This window comes from Eumetopias jubatus, unplaced genomic scaffold, assembly GCF_037043125.1.
Source record: "Eumetopias jubatus isolate StellerSeaLion01/CBP00866 unplaced genomic scaffold, mEumJub1_p1.0 scaffold_1, whole genome shotgun sequence".
NCBI lineage: Eukaryota > Metazoa > Chordata > Mammalia > Carnivora > Otariidae > Eumetopias > Eumetopias jubatus.
In genome coordinates this window covers 85486797-85509621 of record NW_028274807.1, presented here as the reverse complement: position 1 = coordinate 85509621, position 22825 = coordinate 85486797, and the positions used below count along the sequence as shown (strand labels likewise).

The window sequence follows — 22825 nt, the reverse complement described above, 5'->3', positions numbered from 1 at the left end:
TCTACCACAAAAAATCCGTAATACACACATATTATATGTATATACATATACACATATATATAGTTTTCCCTTCAGTAAGAAAATTCCATATCTTTTTCTATCTTTCAAGTCCTTTAAATTTATTTCTCAAAAGTGTCCCTCCCCTCTTCACCAAGTGTTTTTATTTTTTATTATTTATTTATCTGTTTTTATTATTTTTTTTCACCAAGTGTTTTTAAAAGCATAAACCCAAGGGCAACTGGGGCTTCATGGGTAATTTGGCCAGTTGTTGACTGAACTCACACATTTGCTGGGGCTCCTTTCAGGGGAGTATCTTGGGATTGGGACTTGTCCCTGGTACTTGACCTGGCTGCGTGAAGCGTATCTTTTCCACCGTGTTTCTTTGTCAGCTGTGTAAGGACCACCCGGGAAATACAGCCCTAAGCCCCACCTCATTCCCCTGTCCACTGATACCATTTCTCTTAGCTCGTCCACATGGCTCACATGAATGACTGACAAAAAGCATTGTGAGATTAGCCAGTTCTTGTTCCAACCCACCCTGCACGCCAGTTAGTTCAGTAACTTGCCCAGCAGTCAAGAACGCAAGCTCTTGTTGGCTGTCAAACAGTATAAACATTGATAAAAATATTTAAGGATATTTCATTCTAGCTTTGCTGTCTTCACACATTGGATGATTATATTGTTTTCATCCACCAGAATTTCTTCTAGGTCAGGCTGACAGTAATTTGTCTACTTAATTCTCGAATTTTTTGCAAAATAGTTAATGACTAATTTATAAAAATATGATGCAAAGAGGTTGAGAAAACTGGTCAGCATATATAAGAACAGACTCAGTCACCTTCTCGCTAGCTGAGATTGTAACTTGGTTCTGAGCTTCTTGGTTCTCTGATATCCAGTTCCTCCGGGCCATTTCTTCCCATTCTGCTTGCATCTTATCCCAAAACTCTGTATCTGACTAGGAGACAGGAAAAACGAAGAAGAGAGATGGATTTAAGACCATGTTATGTCACCTGGTTTATTTCTAAAAAGACAGTTTTCCTCATAGATCAGAATGAGTTCTGAGGAGGAATAAAATGTTCACACTGGCCACATCCAATGACACTCATGGTTGAAGAGCTCCTGGAGGGTACTTAAGTGGTCAGAGTGTTAAATTGGATTAGTTGTGACTTTCTCCAGCAGGAAAATAGTTATCATCTGAAGGACGAGGATCATATATGCCAAATTCAGCTCAAAATCCATTACTTGAGCAGTTTCAAGTCTGGGCACCGGGCACATATGTTAGGAAGGATGGTCTTAGAGTTGCTCTCAGGATATGAGGAATTACAGCAATGGCTTTGGGACTGAATGGGTAGTGACTTGGGGAAGGAGCCGACCATGGACAAGGGAAAATATTAGTTGACCCTGCTCTGTGCCAGGCACCTTGCTAGGAGAAAACTGAGCATAGAGGATTATGGTCACAAAGCTAGGATTGCATAGCATCAGAACCCCAGTCTGGCTTCCAAGCCCTTGCTCATCACCTATGGCAAACATGGCCTCCTGGAGCTAAAGAATGAAGGACCTTGGCTTTTGGTGTGAACTTAATTGAGTCCTCTTAGTCAAGGTCTTGTCTATGGCAGGATGGTTTTTTGAAAAATATTACTTTGTGTTTTTCTCCTTATAATTTGCCTTTATGTTTTCCAAAAGGGAAACCAGGCCATTTGCTGCCTTTTACCTCAGGGGAGGACTGAAACGGAAATTTTCTGCAAGATCTGTCCCTGGTTGGCTTCTATTTTGTTAAGCCTAAAGAGAGTACTTTGGGTGTCCTGGTGTGAGGAAAAAGGGGCAAATATTTTAAAGAACTTAAGGGAGGAAGGAGGAAGGGGAACTTTCCAGGGGCGGGAAAGACAAGGAGGGTGGTGGATTCTGAGATGAGTGGGAGACTGGTGCTTAGCTTTTAGGTTTTTCCCTGCAAACTGGCCTAATTTCCAAGAGCGTGGCAGAGGGTATGACTGGGGGGCTGACTTCCACTCTTTTTCTGACATGGCAGGGACAGACAGAAACTGGATTTCAGTTGGGGCTTGTTGGCTGTTAGCCGTCAACATGACAGACAAGAGGGTAGAGACTCTGCCCTTGATTTCTGGCACCACATAATCCTTCCATATTTGGTGTCTGAGTCTAAGTTGGTAAGAGAGATGCTTGGAAACTACTTAATTTTCTTTAAAGAAAACAAGGGATGTTATTGCTTGAACACCTGAATCTGGGACTGAGATGCGTACTCTTATCTGCAAATCTCAATTTCTATGATTCTAAGTGCCGTGACTTGCTGACACGCCATCAAGGTTGTCCTTCACCTTTCCATCCTTCTAGTCTTACCTTCTACTCTATCCTCATGCCTGGTGGTGGTGGTTCTATGGGGGGAACTCCTCAAAGTTGCTCTGAATGATAACTATATGCTTATTTCTTCTGGATACAAATGTTCAAGAAATAAGGGCCAGCCCAATGTGATTAATCCTAGGCGGCTAAATAAATAGTAGGTCTTGTTATTCTCCTTTATTATGTCCACAATACTCCTTCCTACAACAGGAGTGGGTCCTGTCCCCTCAGCAGAGGCCTCCCCTTGATGAAGCCTCAGGGTAGCAGGCACCTTGATAAATCTGTGTTTGAGAGGCTAGAAGCACACGGAATGGCCACCACTTATCCAGGTTAAGGTTAGGAATAAAACTCAAAGTTTCTTTTTTAACAAGTCTTTTTAGCAGAATACCAAATTATGCAAAAGAGTGATCTCAGATATACAAAAGCAATGGCTTGATAAAAAACCAGAAGGAAATATGCTGCCACGTTAAGAGTAATCTGTCTTTGAATGAAGGGATGATGGGTGGTGTTTTTCCTGCTTCTTTATACTTTTCTGCACTTTCTGCATTTTCTATGAGTATGCATTGCTGTTCTAATTTTTAAAAAGGTTCAAAATGACAATAAAAGAGAACAATTATCTGTCCTTTTTTAAATACCATAAACCTGAATATTTAGATGCTGAGGAATTTGGAAAAAAATTTTTGAAAAAAATTTTTGGAGACTCGTTTTCTTGAATAGCTTTTCACAGTTCAGCTTGTCTGCATAGAAACTAAGATAAATCTATCGAGTGAATATAATTACTGATTTTCCCAGTTCTTCTGAATGAAAGAATGAAGATCACTTCATAACATGTACATCTGGATTACAAAAGGATGCATCACCTTTCCTGCAGTTTCAAATTAGAGCGTGGATGCAGAAACCAGACTGCTGTAGAAAACAGGACCTCAGTGGAGATGAGGCTGCCAGGCTCTTATTTAATGAGATACACCAGGACTTACTGTTACCACTTAGAATAAGTTCTGCTGACTAATTAAAGTGCACAGCACAGATTCATTTAATTACAGATGACTACTTTTAGCACAATCAATTTTCATCCAGTCTCAGAATCCAGATTTCATTCACATAACTGCAATTAACACTGCTTCTTTTTTTCTATTTCTAATCAATTTTAGAGAAACCTGAAACAAATCTGAATTTTAATGAATTGTAGACACGACTGAGGGGATTTTATGTATTGATGATTTTCTTAGCTGTTCTGGGATTTTGTAGACAGTTTTTTTTACACTCTACAGGTAATAAGTTATGTGCTTACACCAGAAATGAGCTATCTGCCATCCATTTTCATTTTTAAAAATAGCTTTCTGATTATAACAATGGTAGATATTCATAAGAAACTTGGGACATGTGGTAGAGTGGTTAAGAACAACAGCTCTCTTCTCAGATGGGCCTGGGAACAAATGTGGCTTCATCACTGACCTTTGGCAAGACCCTTGACTCCTCTAGGTCTCATTTTCCTTATCTTTAAAATGAACATACAGTAGTGATCTTGGTTAGTCATTATGAGGATTAAATAAGAAAATATATCTGTGGTAGGAAACATATGGAAAATGTTCAGTAAATGTAGGTGTGCTTATTAGTGTTTTTGTATCACTGAGAAAAAGGTAAAGAATGAAACAAAGATCACCTACAATCTCAAAACACAAATATACATCTAAGAGTATCTTGGTGTTTTAATTTGCTGTAAATATATATCCTCTTCTAGATACCTTTCCTCTCTTTATTTAAATCTTTCGCTTCTACCTAATTATTCAAAAATTGGACCAAAGTTAAGAAGATTATGGACAAAACAGACTGTTGTGTAGCCTAAAATGTTATTTAAGAAGAGTTATTACAACATGGAGCAGGCCTTGGGTTATACCAGTTCTTTATAAGTACTATGATCACAGTGATAGACAACAACAACATATAACGTGTTGGGAAAATAATGACTGTAGAAAAATGCACCAATAGCATTACTTTCATGGGATGGGATTATGAGTAATTGTCCCATCACGGTTCCTTGTATTTTACAGCATTTCCCAAATTTTCTATTGCTAACATGTTATTTTTGTGAAAATAAGATTTGGTTAAAAATACTTACTTCTGGGGTGTCTGGTTGACTCAGTCAGTTAAGTGCCCGACTCTTGATTTGGGCTCAGGTCATGATCTCAGGTTCGTGAGATCAAGGCCCCGACGGGCTCTGAGCTCGAAGCAGAGCCTGTTTGAGATTCTCTCTCTCCTGCTGCCCCTCCCCCAACTTGCACATGCTCTCTTACTCTCACTCTATCTAAATAAGTAAATAAGTAAATAAGTAAATAAGTAAAATAATAAGTAAAACCTTAAGAAAGTAAAACCTTAAGTAAACAAGTAAAATAAATAAATAAATAAGTAAAACCTTAAAAACATACTTCTTTTCAATTTCAATTCCTCCATGATGTTTCTCCAAAAACCCTAAACTAGAAGCATCTCTTGCTTCTCTCTGTTCCTTTGAACGAACATTGTGTAGTTAGGAAGAAGAGAGATATGTGCTAGAAGCTTCTATTATCCCTATAAACTTGAATAAGTCATTCAAACCCATCTGAACATTGTTTTTTGTCATTTGTAAACTAAGAAGACTAAATTGGCTACACAATAGCTCAGGTTTCTTTACGCAGATTGACTCAGAAGATCAGAATAAGTGGGATGGGAAGTGGGCTTCTAGCCTAAAAATTACATCTTAAAGCGTTTTCCTAAGAGTAAAACTGACATTTTCTCTTTACTTTTTGATTGTAAAGCTAGAAAATAAAAATTTCTATAAGAACCATGACAAAATTAAATACTAATTAAATTAAAATATAAAGAATAAAAAAATAAACAATTTAATTTAGAACCAGGGAATTTTAAGGAAGAACAGCATATTGCTAGTTCCCACTCACCAGTCTATTTTGGTTATCCTTGAGTTAAAATAGAGATACTTTCTATTTTGTGGCCAAACATAATTGTTGAGTAGAAGGATCCTGGGGTTGTGCTGTGAAAGAACTGTTTGATGTGAGATGATTTGCCCCTTGTGCCTGTGAGGAGTCTGACTTTCTTTTTGCTTCTTTAGACATCCATTGATTAACTGTCACTGGATCAAAACTTAAACAAACAATCCATTCTGTATATGCAAAAGAAAAAAGAGTAGCCCTTGCATGGCAAGGAATGAAAATCACTGTGCAAGTTTGGACAAAATATTTGCCACAACAGACAATTTTTGTTGAAGGGAAATTATGTGTAGATCAGTTAGACAGCTTATTGCCCAGGGACCCAGTAGCCCAGGCTAGCAAAACGTGGCTGAAACATCTCCACTCACATCTCGTATTGACGAAAAGCTAATATTAGTCAAAGATTCCATGTGGCTGCCCAAAGAACATATTCAACCTGGGGCTGTAAGAATAGATGTTCAGCACCCTGTTCAAGGACTGGATAGAATTTTGATGGGTCAGAATTAGTTTGAGCTCTGGGTGAGGTTCCGGGTGTCCCACGTAGTGACGGTCATTGGCAAACTGGAGTCTATTCAGGCAAGAGTGAATGGGCAAGAGTAACCCAGTTTATGAAGTGATTCACTGGTACAGCAAGGCTCAGAGGGGTGGTGGAGCTGGGCAGGAAGCCTTAGCCTTATCTTGCAGACAGAAGAACTAGGGTGAATGAATGGCAGTTCCTGGGGGACAGATTTTTATCAAATGCCTAAAAATGTAATGGGCTGTTTCCTCCTCAGGAGGATGGGTTCCCCAACATTAGAAGTCTTTTATTTTTAGAGGCAGGGCTGGGAGGTGGAGGTGGAGGGGTAGAGGGGTGGAGGAAGAGGGAGAGAGAGAATCTCAAGCAGGCTCCACGCCCAGCACAGATCCTGACCTGGGGCTCGATCTCACAACCCTGAGATCATAACCTGAGCTGAAATCAAGAGTCGAACACCTAACTGACTGAGCCACCCAGGTGCCCCAACATTAGAAGTGGAACGACCAATGTGAGGAGTGCTTGTAAAGATGATTCACAGATTAGTTTGACCGATGAATTCTATAATCTCTTATGACCCCGAGTATCAGATTACAACATGATTAATGAGTTGATTTATTGAGTCAAACAGGAAGGCTCAAAATATATAAAATCTCTGTGCGATAAGAAATGGGTCTGTCAAGCATGCCTCCTTCTCAATCTAAACAATATAGGGAAGAAGACTCACGGACTTTGGCGTCAGGTATAATGGGCCGCAATACTGGCCATGTCTCCTGTCACAAGACCTTTGACAATTTCGCTCACCTCTTTAACTTGGTTTCCTCATTTGTAAAATGTAAAAGTCTTGTAGAGTAGTTGTGCAGATGAAGGAAAACAATGTATGTAAAGTGCTTAAAACTTGTAACATTAAGAATGAAGGAATTGGGGACGCCTGGGTGGCTCAGTTGGTTAAGCGTCTGCCTTCAGCTCAGGTAATGATCCCAGGGTCCTGGGATTGAGCCCCGATTTGGACTCCCTGCTCAGTGCGGAGTCTGCTTCTCCCTCCCCCTCCACCCCTTTCCCTGCTCATGCTCTCTCTCAAATAAATAAAATCTTAAAAGAAAAAAAAAGAATGAAGGAATTGGCAGTTAATGTAATTTTATATTTGTAAATGAAAAAATGACTTTTTAGGATAGAGAGAGATTGCCATATCATAACCTGTAAACTGTGTGGTTCAGAAGTTTTGAAAAACAAAACTATTGGTACAAGCACTCAGCACAGATTTTCTGGTTGCCTCTGGGTTAGACATGCTTCCTTGTTTAATGAAATCGGACATCACTGCCCAAGTTGGCAGGCACCTGGGCAAATAGTCCGAGGCTTTCACCAAACAACATGGTAGCAGGTTGGTTGCAAAAAGTGGGGAGAAAAAATTGGAAATGATGGTAAGGAGAGAAAAGGGCACAGGAGTCTGGAAATAATACAATACAAGGCTTGAGCAGGATGTCAGAAGGCAACCAAGAGCCATTTCTAACAGAATCTAAGATATTTTCCTGTTCTTTCTCTTCTTCCTCCCAGGGCAAGGAGCAAAAAGGAATGGGGTATTAAAGCACAAGGAGCAAAACTTGTTGTGCAAATGGGCAGGGGTCATTTTTGAAAGAGCTTTTTAGCATATTCATTAGCAAATGAATGCCTTTGTGGAGCCAGAGTTTCACATGATTATAACCACGTGGCTCCTGTGGGGTCTGCATTCACAATGGAGAACTGCTCTCCAGGGGTACTGGGCCTGGAGGTTTGGAGACCCAAGTAATGGGTTTGCTGCTGCTTTGGGGATAAAGTTTTGTGGGGCCAATTTCTCAGCAGCTGTTTATGTTTTGCAGGCCTCCTGACTGCTCCCTGGGCAGCTGGTGACCGAGGGCTACAGGGCACAAGGAGATGGGAGGGCCCTTGGGTTTGAGCCTTGCCTCACATCCACGTGGTAACAAGCCCTGTGATAAAGGAAGTGGCTTGTGGCTAGTGGTAGTGGAAGCCCTGGCAGGTGGCTTTCTTTTTGTAAAAGGCAAGTGTGTGACTTAGGTTTTGATTGATGAGGCATCCACGTCAAAGATGGCTACCTTGAATAACCACATTGTGCCACTCACCCTAGATAAAGAGCCAGGTTGTGCGTGCCCTCCTCCTCCCCCCATTTTAGAGATCTTGGTTGATTTCAACAACTGACCATTTGGGTTGCTTGCTTTTTTCTCTTCCCATGCTTTAAATTCTTGCACTTACGTGTTAAATTCACCAATGAGGAGTGAGCCCACAAAACCCTAGGCCCCCACCCTCAACCCCCATAAAAACAGAACCCCAGGCCTGCTCTCTTTCTCTCTACCCATGACCTCACTGTGTGGCCCCAGGTGGGCCATGTAATTTCCAGGACTTGTAAGTAATACACTTTTTCTTTTTCAGAGTTTCCTTGTGGTTCTTGCTGAGAGCATCTTGAAATCATAATAAGAACCACAAGGGCCGGTCCAACCACAACACTGGTTCTTGATAGGCTGAGACCAACACAGAACAACCATGAACAACAGGCAGTGCGATTCAGTTCCAGAGGGGCTTTCTTCTTCTTTAGCCATGGCCACACGTGGTGAAAGTTACTGAGTAACTCCCTACTAGCTTTAATAAAATAAAGTATTAGAAATATTTACTAAACCCAAACTATGTGTTTGTGCTTTGCATTATAGCTATATTAAAGAATAAAACCAAACAAAACACCTAGATGTGGGTACTACTCTCAAGAAGCTCACTCTCCAATGATAAAATAAAAATCAAGGCAACCATAATTCAGGATAGGGTGAACAAATGATGTAAAAAGAGATGAAATTACTTGTTAAAGTCACACTAATTTTGGTAAATAAAAGAGCCACAATTCAAGATACTTCATTCTTTCTTTTTATGACAGATTGCATCTTCTAAGACGGCTAAAACAGTATTTTGGGCCCCTCATCCTCTCCAGAACCTTGCCACACTCCATTAAGAGGTGGAGTCCCTTGCCCATCTTTGAATACTTGCCTTGACAAATAGAATGCAATGGAAATGACCTGCTGTGGCTTTTGGGGCTAGATCCTACAAGGTGATATGGTTTCTGCCTGTCTCTCCCTCTTCCTCTCAGGACACTCACTCCTGGAATCTAGCTATCCAGATGGCTATCCATCTATCTAGCAAGGAAGCCCAGGCCACAAAGAAAGGCCACATATAGGCGTTCTAGCTGTCTGTTGCAGCTAAGGTGTCAGGTGACTACTGGCATAAGCCATCTGACATGGGAGTGAGAATGCCTTTGTTTTTGTTTGCTTTTTAAAGATTTTATTTTTAAGCAATCTCTACACCCAACGTGGGGCTGGAACCCACAACCCTGAGATCAGGAGTTGCATGCTCCATGGACTGAGCCAGCCAGGTGCCCCGAGAATGCCTTTGGATGACTCCCACCCCTCACCATCTCCGTGAGCCATTGAGCCACACTGACACATGGTGCAACAAAGATGAGCCATCCTCTCTGAGCCCTACCCAAATTACATATTGTTTGAGCAAAATAAATATTGCTTTTTAAAGCCACAAGTGTTGGAGTAATTTGTTACACAACCATAGTAACTGGAGCATACTTTAGGTTTGAAGATTGGAACACAGAAGGAAGACTAGGTGTAGAGAAAGGATCTTGAAGGATTGACAGGATAATGAAGTATGGTAGCATTTCCCCAAAGAGTATTCTAGAAACAAAGAGTTCTGTGGTCAAATGAGCTTAAGAAACTGTAGGTTAAAGCAGAGGCTGCGAATCGGTGGCCTATGAGCCTGATCTAGCCAAGAGACATGTTTTTGACCCCTCAAACTGGATGCAAAATTTTCCATCAAAACCCAGATTTCAGATATCTCATGAAGATCTGTTAATATTACATGACTAGAAGCAGCAACTCTCAGGTGATATGTGTGGCCTCCATCTCATCATGGCCATCGCCAGATCATTATCTTTATCTCCTGGAAGTAACTAGTTTGCAACTTCTGGACAAAAGTGAACATGTTCCTTACTGCATGACTTCCCAGGCTCTTCATATGTTAATGTATATTTTAAATCTCTGAGTGGGGATGTAAACAATAGTCCTTAAATGTATTCACCTTGAACCTCTGAGTGTGCATCTGTCATCAGGGTTCTCTAGAACACAGCTTGGAAAATGCTGATATAGAGACTCGGGGCATCTGAAGTTCCACAAAAACAGAACTCTTTGGTGGGATAAATTTGATGTATCCTGAGAAGCTACCAGGGACAGGAATTTACCACATATAGTTTGTTTTCATGTGATTGTTTCCAGTGAAACTCATCTCCAATTAGCCAGCAGGTTCTCTAATCCTCACATCTGTTGTGTGAGTCAGAATTCTTCAAGAATCTGTTGTTGTTATTGTTCTAGAAAAGGAAATGAAACCCAGAATGTGGAGGGAAGAATTAAAATAATTTTTGTAGGTTTTTAAGAAGACAACTCATTTGATGAATTTATCTTGTCAATGCTAGCTAGTCATTTAAAATGGCTTTGAAATTACATATAATTATGTATACAGATCGGACAAAGAATGGAAGAAACATTAAAAAATGAAAACAGTTAATTTATTAATGTCGTGGGAATTCTGGGTAATTTCTAGCCTTTCCTCCCCCAACTTTCTGATTTCCCTTATTGTTGTTGCCTTTAAAATAACTTTTAAAATTCTCTTAAATGAGAGAAAACCTTTGATAAAGGAATTATTTTTCTGGTGACCAACAACTTTTAAGTTCTGTGATTGGTTCAGGGTCTGCAAAAAATGTAAACATCCTTAGTATTAGAAATAGTGATTAAGAGCAGAAGTTTTGGAGTTAGTCTTGGTAGGAATCCCAGTCCTATCACTTAATTGTGGTGTGACCTTGAACAAGTGACAAAATCTCTCTATGTCCCAGTTTCTCCACATTAAAATGGTGTTGTTGGAGGAGGTAATTGAGAGGCTGTGACTACCGGGGGGCCCTCGAGCTAAACATGGGTAATTAGAGGCACCTCACCTCCTCCCCCAGTCTTTGAATGTCTGATCTGCCTACTGTTCCCACAGTGAAAGCTTTCTAAGGATGCAGCCTTGAGAGAGGAAGGTGTTGGGGAGACCATCTGGGTGGTATATGTGACTGAACCCAGTGAGGGCCTCTGTATAAACATTTTAAGATTCTGGTGGGCAGGTGTAGAGATCTCATCTTGCAGCCACAGAAGACAAGCCTCATATGTAAGTTCCCTTGCTTAAGAAACCTGCCACCTACCAATATGGTGTGGTGTGCCGCTTTCCTAGGTCTCTCCTTGCCTTCTGTGTATGGGCCCAGTTTATGAACCAACAACCGGCAAGCCAGCCAGGAGACCAAAGTAATGGGCCTTGGGAAAGTTAGGCATTCTCGGGGGCAATCTTGCTTTGGCCACTGACCTCTGTGTGGAGAGAGGTGGCCCCTATGTTAGATGCTTGTGGCTCACCATGCGAGTCTCGGGACATCCTGAAAACGAAAGCAGGTCTGATACACTTGTTTGAGAAACTACACATAGCACACTGTGACAAAGAAGGGAAATGGGTGGCTGCCCCCGAGGGCCCGCCTCTCATGTGGGCAGCTCATCTGGCCACTGATGCCCAGCTAGAGGCTGAAGCTCCAGTTAGAAAGTTGGAAGAACTGAGGCCACAGAAGGACATGCAGTTGTCCACTATTCCTTTGGGGCTGGCAGAGAGGATGGGAGAGCAAGATAATAGGTTAGAGGACTTAATGGTCAATTTTGCAAAGCTCTGAGGGTGCAAGATGCTTGCACCTTGGGTTAAGATCCAACAGCTTGTGACAAAGCCTGGTTGGGACCGTGGGAGGTGAAAGAAATACCTGGGAAAGTGAAGAGAGCCAAGAGCAAAGAGGGGGATGTTGTGATTGACAGTGACAACTGACAGCCTCATGCAGTCTGACCCCTAGCACAAAGGGAGAATTTAAATAGTAACTACCCCAGATTTCCGATAATAAAGAATGATACCCCAAAACTCTTAGTAGGAGAAACTTGCATTCTTTTTCTGTCTCTTGAAGTTGTAAATCTTATGTCCTTGAAATACAAGTACCCCAGGAGACAACGAAAGCCCTGCCGATTGCCTGATTCCGAAGGAAAAGAAGGGGAAGGGATGCTTTTTTAAAATACAGATTGTTGTAGAAGCTTCCTTGCCCCAACTCCTGTCTACAACCTCCATAAGATTACTAATAAAGGGCACATACAAATCTTAAAAGTCTTCTCTACAAATATTAATAAAAAGCTTTAGCCATGTGAGTGGGTAACCTTCACTTGTTCCATCTGCCAGAGACACATTTGGATTTAACTGTTTCATAAGCCAGTGAATTTTATATTGTACCAGATTAATGGCTAAAATTTTGGAATGAAAGCTATGGCATCTCTGTTTGTGTATGTTATGTATGCTTATAGATAAATATTACTTATGTGATGTTTTTCTTCCTCTGGAGGGTATTACCAAAATTAATTTGCAAAAGAGCTCCATTTAATTGGCTTAAAGAAAACTAAGCTTTGGGGTGCCCAGGTGGCTCAGTCGGTTAAGCATCTGCCTTCAGCTCAGGTCCTGATCCCAGGGTCCTGGGATAGAGCCCCGCATCAGGCTCCTTGCTTGTTGGGGAGCCTGCCTGTCCCTCTCCCTCTGTCATTCCCCCTGCTTGTGCTCTCTGGCTCTCTCTAGCTCTCTGTCAAATAGATAAATAAAATCTTAAGGAAAAAAAAAGGAGAGTAAGCTTTAATATCAATAGTGCACTTAGTTAAAACTGAAGCTTAATTTCTTTCATCCATTACAAGGACTATTGGTTTGTTCTTGATGAGATTATGAAAGGTTTTTCTCTACCTTTTAAGTAATCTGCCTAGAAAACAAAGATTCTGTGTTTTATCAAAATAATTTCCTGTGCTTTATACTGTCTTTATCAGTTCTTTGATTACTTATGGAAAACTGAGTCTTTTCCATTAAAAGAGATATGTTTTTTAGAACTATATAACTTTCTGTACTTGCCTTTGAAGTCTTTGTCACTTTGGTTACACTGATAATTAAGTATTGTTTCACAGTGACATTTTCAATCAAGTGTTTTAAACCTTTTGATATTTTTGACAAACTTCACCAAAATCAAATTTAATTTTTATTTATTTATTTATTTATCCAAAATCAAATTTTAAATGAGGGCTTGTGGACCTTGTCCTAATTTTGGGATTTTTCAGATTCCTGGAGCATCTCAAAAGATGTGTTCTCCCTCCTTATAAAGGAGAGATACTAAACTAATTAGACTTATTTGATATGTTAAATTAAAAAGAATGCATTATCAGATAAACTTTCCTTAGGGTATCTTTATATGGAATTCCTAAAAATCTGATAGGTCCTGGAATAATGTTATCAGTCATAATTTTAAAATGTATGCCACAGAAATAACCAAATTTCCTTGTCGATTGCATTGTAGTGAACTCTCATCGGATCTTTAGCTATGGTCACTTTCAAAGTCTTTTGTCATTTATAGACAGTTATTATCTTACTCTGATGCTTTTGCAAAAATCTTGCTGCAAAAGTGCTTCATCTTCAAAGACATTCATGGAAAAGACTCTGACAAGTACAGGGTTCTAATAATGGAGATTAATTTGCCTTCATGTGGGAGAGAAAAGAATGGACCTTTTAAGTGCTTCCCTAAGGCTACGGGCAAAGCTTCACACTATGTCATGGGATGGTAGCCCAAGATTTGTTACTGTTCTTCCCCACAGCAATACAATGGGCCCATTACACTGATGACATATCATGTTAACATACGAAGACCTGCTTCTGCTGTGGGACACTTTATAGGCTTTGCTGGAACATCTGTGAGGGAAAGACAGGCAGTAAACAGCCAGAAAATTCAAGGCCCAGGTGTTGCTGTAACATTTTCGGAAATTTTTTGGTTGCATAAGACCCACGTTATTCCAAAAGCTGTGATTGACAAGATGCAAGCCTATCCAACCCCTCAAAACATGAGAGAGAGGAAAACATTTGCAGGGATTTTGGGGTTTTGAAGGACTTTTATTCCCATCTGGCATAGTGCCTCTGCCTTTTATACCGCCTGTTAAGGGAAAGGATACATATGGACCTGGGGATCAAAACAATAAGTCACCTTTGAGAAGGCAAAAATACTAGTAAAGCGGATGAAAGCTCTGGACATTTCCCACACAGGGCTACCATTTAAATTAGATGTGTCTGTGATACCAGAAGGTAGGGGTTGGGCACTATGGAGGAAACAACAGAAGGTGAGAATCCCCCTAAAATTTTTGTCCCAGCTTTGGAAGGGGGCAGAAACCTGACGTACCCCATAGAGCCGCAGCTCTTAGCAGTGTACACAGTGCTCCTTCAGGTCGCGCCTCTCACAAAGGAACAGCATATCACGATGAGAACTGCCCTTCCTACCAAGGGGTGAATTAAAAATAGATTTCACTGACCTACCTCTGCCCTGGCTCAAATTCCCACTTTGACCAAATGGTATACCTATTTACAGCAGAGGAGCACCCTGTCCACCGGCCACTATCTCTAGAAATGGAGGTGCTACTGGGCCTCTTAGGGGATGTAGATCCTCCAAGTGCCCTGCCCCTATTCCTGTGAGGCCCCTGTGGCCTGTAGAGAGAGAATGGGGGACATTCTCATTGACACCTAGTATACAGATGCCTAGAAACAAGAATGAATCACAGCATCCAGTGGGCTGAACTCAGAGCATTCTGGGTGGTGATCACTCAGGAGCCCTGGCTGTTAAACCTTTACACCGACACTTGGACTGTTCTAAAAGGATTAACCCTATGGCTTAGACAACCAGAAGCCAGAGGATGGATGACCATGAATAAGCCCTTGTGTGGTCAAGGTATATGGAAAGACATTTGGGTTCATCTGCAAGAGCGTGAGGTGGTCCTCACTGTTATCCATGTCTTATCTCATAAGGCACTGATTCCCACTTGCAATCAGGAAGCTGATGCCCTAGCCTGGGTGCAAGTGCTAGCAACTAATTCTTTTTTTTTTTTTTTTAAGATTTACTAATTTATTTATTTGAGAGATGGCAGGGAGGGGCAGAGGGTGGGGGAATCTTTAAGCAGACTCTGTGCTGAGTGCGGAGCCCGACACGGGGCTTGATCCCACTACCCTGAGATCATGACCTGAGCTGAAACCAAGAATCAGATGCTTAACCATCTGCGCCACTTAGGCACCCCACAGCTGACTCTTTAGTAGATAGAAAAGATTGGAGGCATAGAAAAAATGGTCACTACAGCACTCAGGTGGAATGACATAGTGCCATGGATGCAGGATTGCCCTTGAAATACATTGACTTGGTTAATGCATTAATAGCATATCTTGTGTGTTCTAAATAATGCCCAAGGCAATTGCCAGAGAAGTCTGGGACCATCCACGGGAGTTCCCAACCTGTGAAAGATTGGCAAATTGATTATACTGGTCCCCTCCCTCAGAGTGAGGGTTCTAAATATGCCTTGTTTATGGGGACACTGCCTCTGGCCTAACCCAAGTTTTCCCATCACTGTGCAAACCAGGCTGCCACCAACAGGGAATTACCTTGTACAGATGAATACCATGCTGAATACCATGTACAGATACCCTTGTCGAAAAGACAGTGATCAGGGGTCACATTTCAAAGGTGATAATATGCAAGACTGGGCAAAAAGAATGTGACATTGAACAGAGGTTCCATGTCCCCTATAACTCACAAGTGGTAGAGTTAATGGAAAGGAAAAATAAAGTATTAAAACAAAGGTTAAATTACTTATTTTAAAATTATCTTGGCTGGATAGACTAGAGTACTGTTCCAGGCTTTAATTCATTTGAATGATCAACCAATAGGGCCTGCTGCACTCTATGTCAAACTGGGGACCCCAGTTTTATATCTTTACAACAGTTGTAAAGATATAAAAGTCATGGGAAACAACCATTCCCCCGACTTTCACCATCAATCAATGTGCTACACTGCCCAGAACACCAAGCCCCATCATGCCTGGGAAAGGTGCCATCTATTGGACTTTGCAATGTCCTACTGGAATGGGTAAGTGACTTTGCGCCCCTGAGTGAGGGGGACTACTTCATCTCCACTGGGATCCATTGTCCTGTTATAAGCTGAACCTGTTGAAATGCACTATACCTGGAATGGAACATGCATCATTGGAAGAGGGGGAAAAAGGAGGGTTCTGTCTAGTATATCCCACCCCCAGTCTACCTCTTCATGCCTGACAGTGCTGTCTCCTTTGGCCAATATTTACGGTATTTACAACTGGGTCCAGTTTCTAAAGCTGCCAATCTCCCTCTTCTCAAGGCCAGGTGGGGAGGTTCTGTTTTCCACTGATAAAATCATTTGGTTGCCTTCTTTGTTTCCTCCATTGGCCTGGAGGACATTAAGGCACACACAGGAGCTCTTACTAAATCCACCAAACCAGAGGTTAAGTGATGGCTCGCAAAGCCTCTCCTTAATGAATATTGAAATGTCTCTAGTGAAAAAAAGCTGTCCTCCAAAATAGGATAGCTTTGGGCATTATTATTGCTTTGCAGGAAGGCACCTGTGCCATTATCCAAAGAAAGTGTTATATGTTCATACCTGATGAGTCTAGTATGTACCATTTCTATTAAATCACATAAAAACACAAAGGAATGCCCTGAGTGATCCGAACCCCAGTCTAGAGGACTTAGTAAGTCAGGGGTTTGGATCACGGGGTTCTTAATGGAGAAAATTGTTACTTATTTCGGGAATCATCTTAATCTACTTTCTTTTACATGTGCCTATATTGTTGCTATAGTATCTGTCTCCAGTGCAGCCAGACAACCACCAAACAAGCCACCTCCATGTTTAGTAACACCCTTTGCTGACCACTCAGGGTACATGGCAGAAGAGGGGGACACATACGATTGTGAGAGCCCATCAGGAGAGATAAAACATTTGAAGGGGTCATTAGGAGGAAGTGACCGCTGGTTAACCCTTGAGTTGGACCCAGGCAATTGGAGGCTCCTTACCGCTTCCCTTGTCCTTGGCATGTACATTCTGCCTACAGCTCCCACTGTGGGAGCCACTTTCATGGACGTAGCCTTTAGATAGTAAGGTTTTATTGCAATCTTCTGCACTGAATATGTGACTGAACCCAGTTAGGCTCTGGGTAAGGTAATGTGAAAAGGTAAACTCTTCACATTTGGCAGGTTGGTGGGGAGATCTACTCATCTTGCTGCCAAAGATAAGCCCCGGAATGAAGTTGCCTTGCTTCTTCTTCTTCTTTTTTTTTTTTGTAAATTTTTTAAAATAATTTTTTATTGTTATGTTAATCACCATACATTACATCATTAGTTTTTGATGTAGTGTTCCATGATTCATGGTTTGTGCATAACACCCAGTGCTCCATGCAGTACGTGCCCTCTTTAATACCCATCACCAGGCTAACCCATTTCCCCACCCCCCTCCCCTCTAGAACCCTCAGTTTGTTTTTCAGAGTCCATCGTCTCTAATAGTTCATCTCCCCCTCCGACTTACTCCCCTTCATTCTTCCCCTCCTGCTATCTTCTTCTTCTTTTTTTTTCTTAACATATATTGCATTATTTCTTTCAGAAGTACAGATCCGTGATTCATCAGTCTTGTACAATTCACAGTGCTCACCATAGCACATACCCTCCCCAATGTCTATCACCCAGCCACCCAATCCCTCCCACCCCCCACCACTCCAGCAACCCTCAGTTTGTTTCCTGAGAAGAAACAGTCAACAAAACCAAAAGACAACTGACAGAATGGGAGAAAATATTTGCAAATGACATATCAGATAAAGGGCTAGTATCCAAAATCTATAAAGAACTTATCAAACTCAACACCCAAAGAATAAATAATCCAATCAAGAAATGGGCAGAAGACATGAACAGACAATTTTCCAAAGAAGACATCCAAATGGCCAACAGACACATGAAAAAGTGCTCAACGTCGCTCGGCATCAGGGAAATCCAAATCAAAACCTCAATGAGATACCACCTCACACCAGTCAGAATGGCTAATTAACAAGTCAGGAAACGACAGATGTTGGCGGGGATGCGGAGAAAGGGGGAACCTTCCTACACTGTTGGTGGGAATGCAAGCTGGTGCAACCACTCTGGAAAACAGTATGGAGGTTCCTCAAACAGTTGAAAATAGAGCTACCATATGATCCAGCAATTGCACTACTGGGTATTTACCACAACGATACAAATGTAGGGATCCGAAGGGGTATGTGCACCCCAAAGTTTATAGCAGCAATGTCCACAATAGCCAAACTGAAGTTGCCTTGCTTTTTAAACCTGCCACCTGCCAATCTGGAGTGCTCTGACTCTTTCTTCAGTCTCTCCTTGCCCTCCTTGTACAGAGGTCAGTTTGCAAACCAACAAATGGGAGTAATGCTCACCTGATAGGGCTGCCGTCAGCACTGAGTGAAATGATGAATGGCCCCCGGACATAGAGCCCACCAGGGATAGCACTTATAGTTGCAACTAAAGCAACCTTAGAATGTCTGAGCATGGAGACAGGTTCTTTCCTCCTCTCCTTTCCTTAGCTAGAGGGCAAGGCCACCAGGGCATTGGTTTAGAAGCAGTTCCTTTGTAACATTTTTTCCTGGTGATAAAGAATTTAACTGCTATGTCTAATAACCATGTAGACACTGCTTTCCATGGTGAAAATCTTCCTCCTCTCACCCTTTAGGGATATTTAAAGGAAAAAAATGGGTCAGTTGTTTTTGCAAATTCAGAATAAAAAAATCCTTGGTATCATATTGATCATACTGTACTGATATTTTTGACTTTTTCCTTTTTCTTTTTGACTACATGATTGTTACAATGGTTGACCAGGTGTGAAGAGGGTCTAGATCCAGTTTGCTATCTGAGAGTATTGGGAAAGAAAATGGTTGAAGTTGTTTTCTTTGACACTGGAATCAAACTAGCTGACTCAGTGGTCAGACAAAGATTCTGAAAAGCCGTCAGGAGCTCCCCCGCCCTGGATCAGGTGCTGGTATCACATGGGGAGGGGAAAGTGCTCATGCTATCTTGAGCTAAGATCCAGATGTTCATTGCTACTGTGGAGCTAGGTAGTTTCTGCTATGTCCATCAATGCCTCAGAAAAATTCCAGATGGTCCAAATCATCACACATTCTCCTTGTGTAGTGATTTATTGGCCTGTGAGGATTAATTTGGATGGAACTGGAGAAATATTTTCTCTGCCAAGGATACTAGGCATTGAATCTAGTTTCTTGGCAGTGGCTGCCTAATTCCCAGTATCAAAACACAGAAGAGAAGCCCAATATAATGGCAGGCCAGAGACTCCACTGGCCCAGGAAAAAAAATCCACTGTTGGAACACTCTTTTCTACAGAACCTAACAAAAAATGGAAAGGAGGCTACGGATGGATTGACATTCCTCTATTTTCAATTGTTAGACTGTAGTGGCAAAATTTGCTGACTTTAACAAATGACATAGACCTGTACTGGTATTTGGAGCTATGTTATAATTAGAAACACATTTTGAAAAGCTGGCTACAATACTTTTAAAAGGAAATACTTAGATGTACAAGAGAGTAGTGCTTTTCTAATGTCTTTATAAAATGAATATTTTCCATACAGAATCTCTTAAAATCTTTCATAAAATTTGAAGGGTAGTATTTTCTCAAAATAATTTATTCTATATGCTTACACATTTAATACACTCATTTAGCAAAATTATTAACAAGCCTACTATGTAGCAGGCAATGTTCTAGTCACCAGGGTATAGCAGTAAACAAGACAGATGCTGAACCTGCCACTGGAGTGTGCAGTGTGGTGGGGGCAATCCAGTCCTGGAAGAAAGGGAGCAAAGAAGAGGGGAACCCAGCCTAAACTTGGGAGTTCGGGGATCTTCCTAGAAGCAGAGAAAGCCAACTGAGACTCTAAGGGTTAACAGAAGTTAGCCAGATAATGGGGTGAGGAAAGAACATTTCTGATAGGAGGAACAGCATGTGCAAAAGCTAGGAGGAAGATTACATAGCCTATTCTGGGAACTGATCATTTATTATGGTGCCAGTGTAGACATCACGGTGGGAGTCAGAGTTGAGGATGTAGAGGCAAGAATGGTCTAGACCATGAAGGACCTTATAAGGCTAGGTCAATGAGTTTGGACTTTATTCTAAGGATAAGTGGGAACTCATTACTCAGATCTGTATTTAAAAAGATTACTCTGACTGAAATGAAAAGAATGGAATAAGTAGGGCATTCTATCCACTCTGGAGGCAGCAAGACAAGTTACAAGGCTGTTAGAGTTGTCTGTATAAGAGATGATGGTGCCCAGAATAGAGTGTTGGCAGTGGAGGTGGTGACAAATGGGTGGATTCTAGAGCTAGAACAGGAAAGGTGAAGTAGTGTCATGGTAAAGACCTCAGATCTGGATATGTTCAGCCCGAAGTGCTTCTGGTGTATGTTTGAGCACAGATGTTGAGTAGGCTCTTGGCTACACGGCTTTGGTCTCAAGAAGAAAATCACAGCCAGAGCTGTGGATTTTCTGATTGCAGTGGTGACTGGAATCGCAGGAACCAGTGAGAGTGTGTCAGGAGGGAGAGCAGGCCGCCCGGCGTTGTGCTCTGGGGAACATCAGCAACAAGTCATAGGCAGAGGAGGAAGAACTCACTGGAGAGAAACTCCAATGGAAGAGGATCCTGAAGTGGAAGAAGTGTTTACCAGTGTGGAGTGTGTTGTGGCGGCAGCACCTCTGTGAGCATGAACAGCAATGGAGATGGGATGATTTTGTCCACAGCAACATCCGTGGGATAGAGATAGAAGTCAGGTTGCCACGGATTGAGGACAAATGAGAATAAAAAGACACTGTCGTACACTGTAACTGTAAACACAACCATCTTTGGAGTGTTTGTGGAGCTGCTGAAAGTATCTGAAGTATCTGACACATCTTGATCTTCACTTAACTGGCTCTTCCTCCTCCAATTTCATGCTTTTACCCCTACCCACCCACTTTCCAATCTACTTACCTATCTACCTAATCTTTAACCGATAAGCCAAGTGTCGTATTTGAATCTTAGCCAAGGCTAAGGATGGCAGTGGGGTAGGGAAAGGAACAGCCATGTTTTCTTTTCCTGTTCCTTGTCTGAAGGAATCTGAGCATCGCATCAAGAAGGAAGAGGCCTTACTTGCATTTGGTACAACCTCTCCCTGTGGGGATGAATTGTGGGGGTGGGGCAGAAAAGAGATAAGTTAGGAGGCTTTTGCAATAATCTGGGTTGAGACCAGGGTGATTGCAACAAAAGCAGAGAGAAAAGAGTGAAACAGAGATTTTCTGAGTGAAGAAATAAGAGGATTTAGTGGCAAAACTGAATTGCTTCTTACTAAGAGCAACAATGCTGTCACTTTGATTATGTATAACTTTTAAAGAGCTTTCAAGTGCATTAATTTATTTGACCTTCATAAGTGAGTTTTCCAAGGTCACCAGATAGTTAATAACTGAACCAGGCCCAGGCCCACACCTCCTAATTCCTGCTTTTTATAGCCTTTTCATTAATGCAGCCTTGTTTCCCTTGTCCCACTCTGCAGCTCTAACCTATCCTTAGCTTTAAGAATCAGTCAGTGTTGTTGCTTGGCAAATATTATCTTGGTAGGAGGAAAGAGCAGAACAGAGCCCTTCTGCTTGTCTTCTGTCACTTAATTTTCTGAGACAAACCAAGTTCATTCTGTTTAGAAATACAAGGTCATTGATACTGCTCTCAACTTCTTTTTTATCAGGAATGAAGGCAACTAGAGTGGAATGTTAAAATGGGAGTCTTTCAGTTTAAGCATTGGCTGCAGTTCCAAGAAAAGGAAAAAGGAAAGAAAAAAGAATGAACAATAGGTGCCTGACTATATATATAGGATTTGTTAAAAGAATGGTATATATGTAAATACATTTCCAACATTTTGCCTATCTCCTTATAAAACGGCTAACGTTGAAGGTGCCAGAGGAGAGCATTTCTAGGCAGTGAGTGGTCAAGGATGTGTGTTTCTCATGACCAGGTTTGAACCACCAAGGGGTGAGCCCACCTGGAGTTACCTTGAATTCTACTCAAGAGGATTTCCTGGAAACGTGAGGATTAGTGACCCTCTCACCAGAACTGAAGTTGGATCTTCCCAGCAGGAATCTCTGAGACACCCACAAAAGCAGAACATGAAAGAATATACTCACATTACACATCCCATTGAGCCCAGAGAGTGCTTATGCCAGGTTATGATTACACCTGCCACCTAGGGCTGGGTTCCTTCCCCTACTCCTCACTACTCTGGTCCTAGCCTGGAGGGCTCAGGAGCTGTGACTAATGAGAAGCGTGGGCAGAAGTGGAGCCAGGAGACAGAAGGTCCACCTGGTAACTTCCCAACCACAGAGGATCAGGCCGAATGGTGTTCTTAGCTTGGGGAGGTGAGAAGCTCTAAATTGTGAATATGGAAGGAGTCTTGTAATTATTATAGAGAAATGTATGTCTTAGTTATGGAAATAACACTGCTTTTGGGGCTGAAAGTGTCTGGAGGAATTTTTATTATCTTAGAGTGACTGGGAAAGCTATAGGTTGAATTGTGTTTTCCCAAAAGATATGGTAAAGTTGTAACCTCTGGTATCTTATTTGAATGTGATCTTATTTGAAAATAGGGTCTTTGCAGATGTAATCAAGTTCAGATGAGGTTCTTACGGTGGGTCCCTTTCCAATATATATCCAATATAAGGTGTCCTTATAAGAAGAAGGAAATTTGGACACAGGTGCACACAGAGTGGAGAACACCATGTGAAGACACAGACATGGAGGGAAGACAGTCATGTGGGGACTGAGGCAGAGACTGGAGTTAAGCTCCTACAAGCCAAGGAATGCCTGGGGCTACCAGAAACTGGAGGAGGCAAGGAACGGTCCCTCCCCACACCCCCAGAAGCTTTGGAAGGAGCATGGCCCTGCCAACAGCTT

At 41.7% G+C, this 22825-nt stretch overlaps 1 protein-coding gene across 6 annotated transcripts in view; it reads right to left on the bottom strand.

The window, feature by feature from the left end:
* The window catches only part of PEX5L (peroxisomal biogenesis factor 5 like), a 164142-nt gene that overhangs the window by 13958 nt on the left and 127359 nt on the right, over positions 1-22825 (bottom strand). For all 6 annotated transcript variants that reach the window (XM_028100996.1, XM_028100999.1, XM_028100997.1 and 3 more), the window contains one exon: positions 839-955. In XM_028100996.1, coding sequence (XP_027956797.1) covers positions 839-955 — 117 coding nt within the window. The remainder of the gene's footprint in view (positions 1-838; positions 956-22825) is intronic.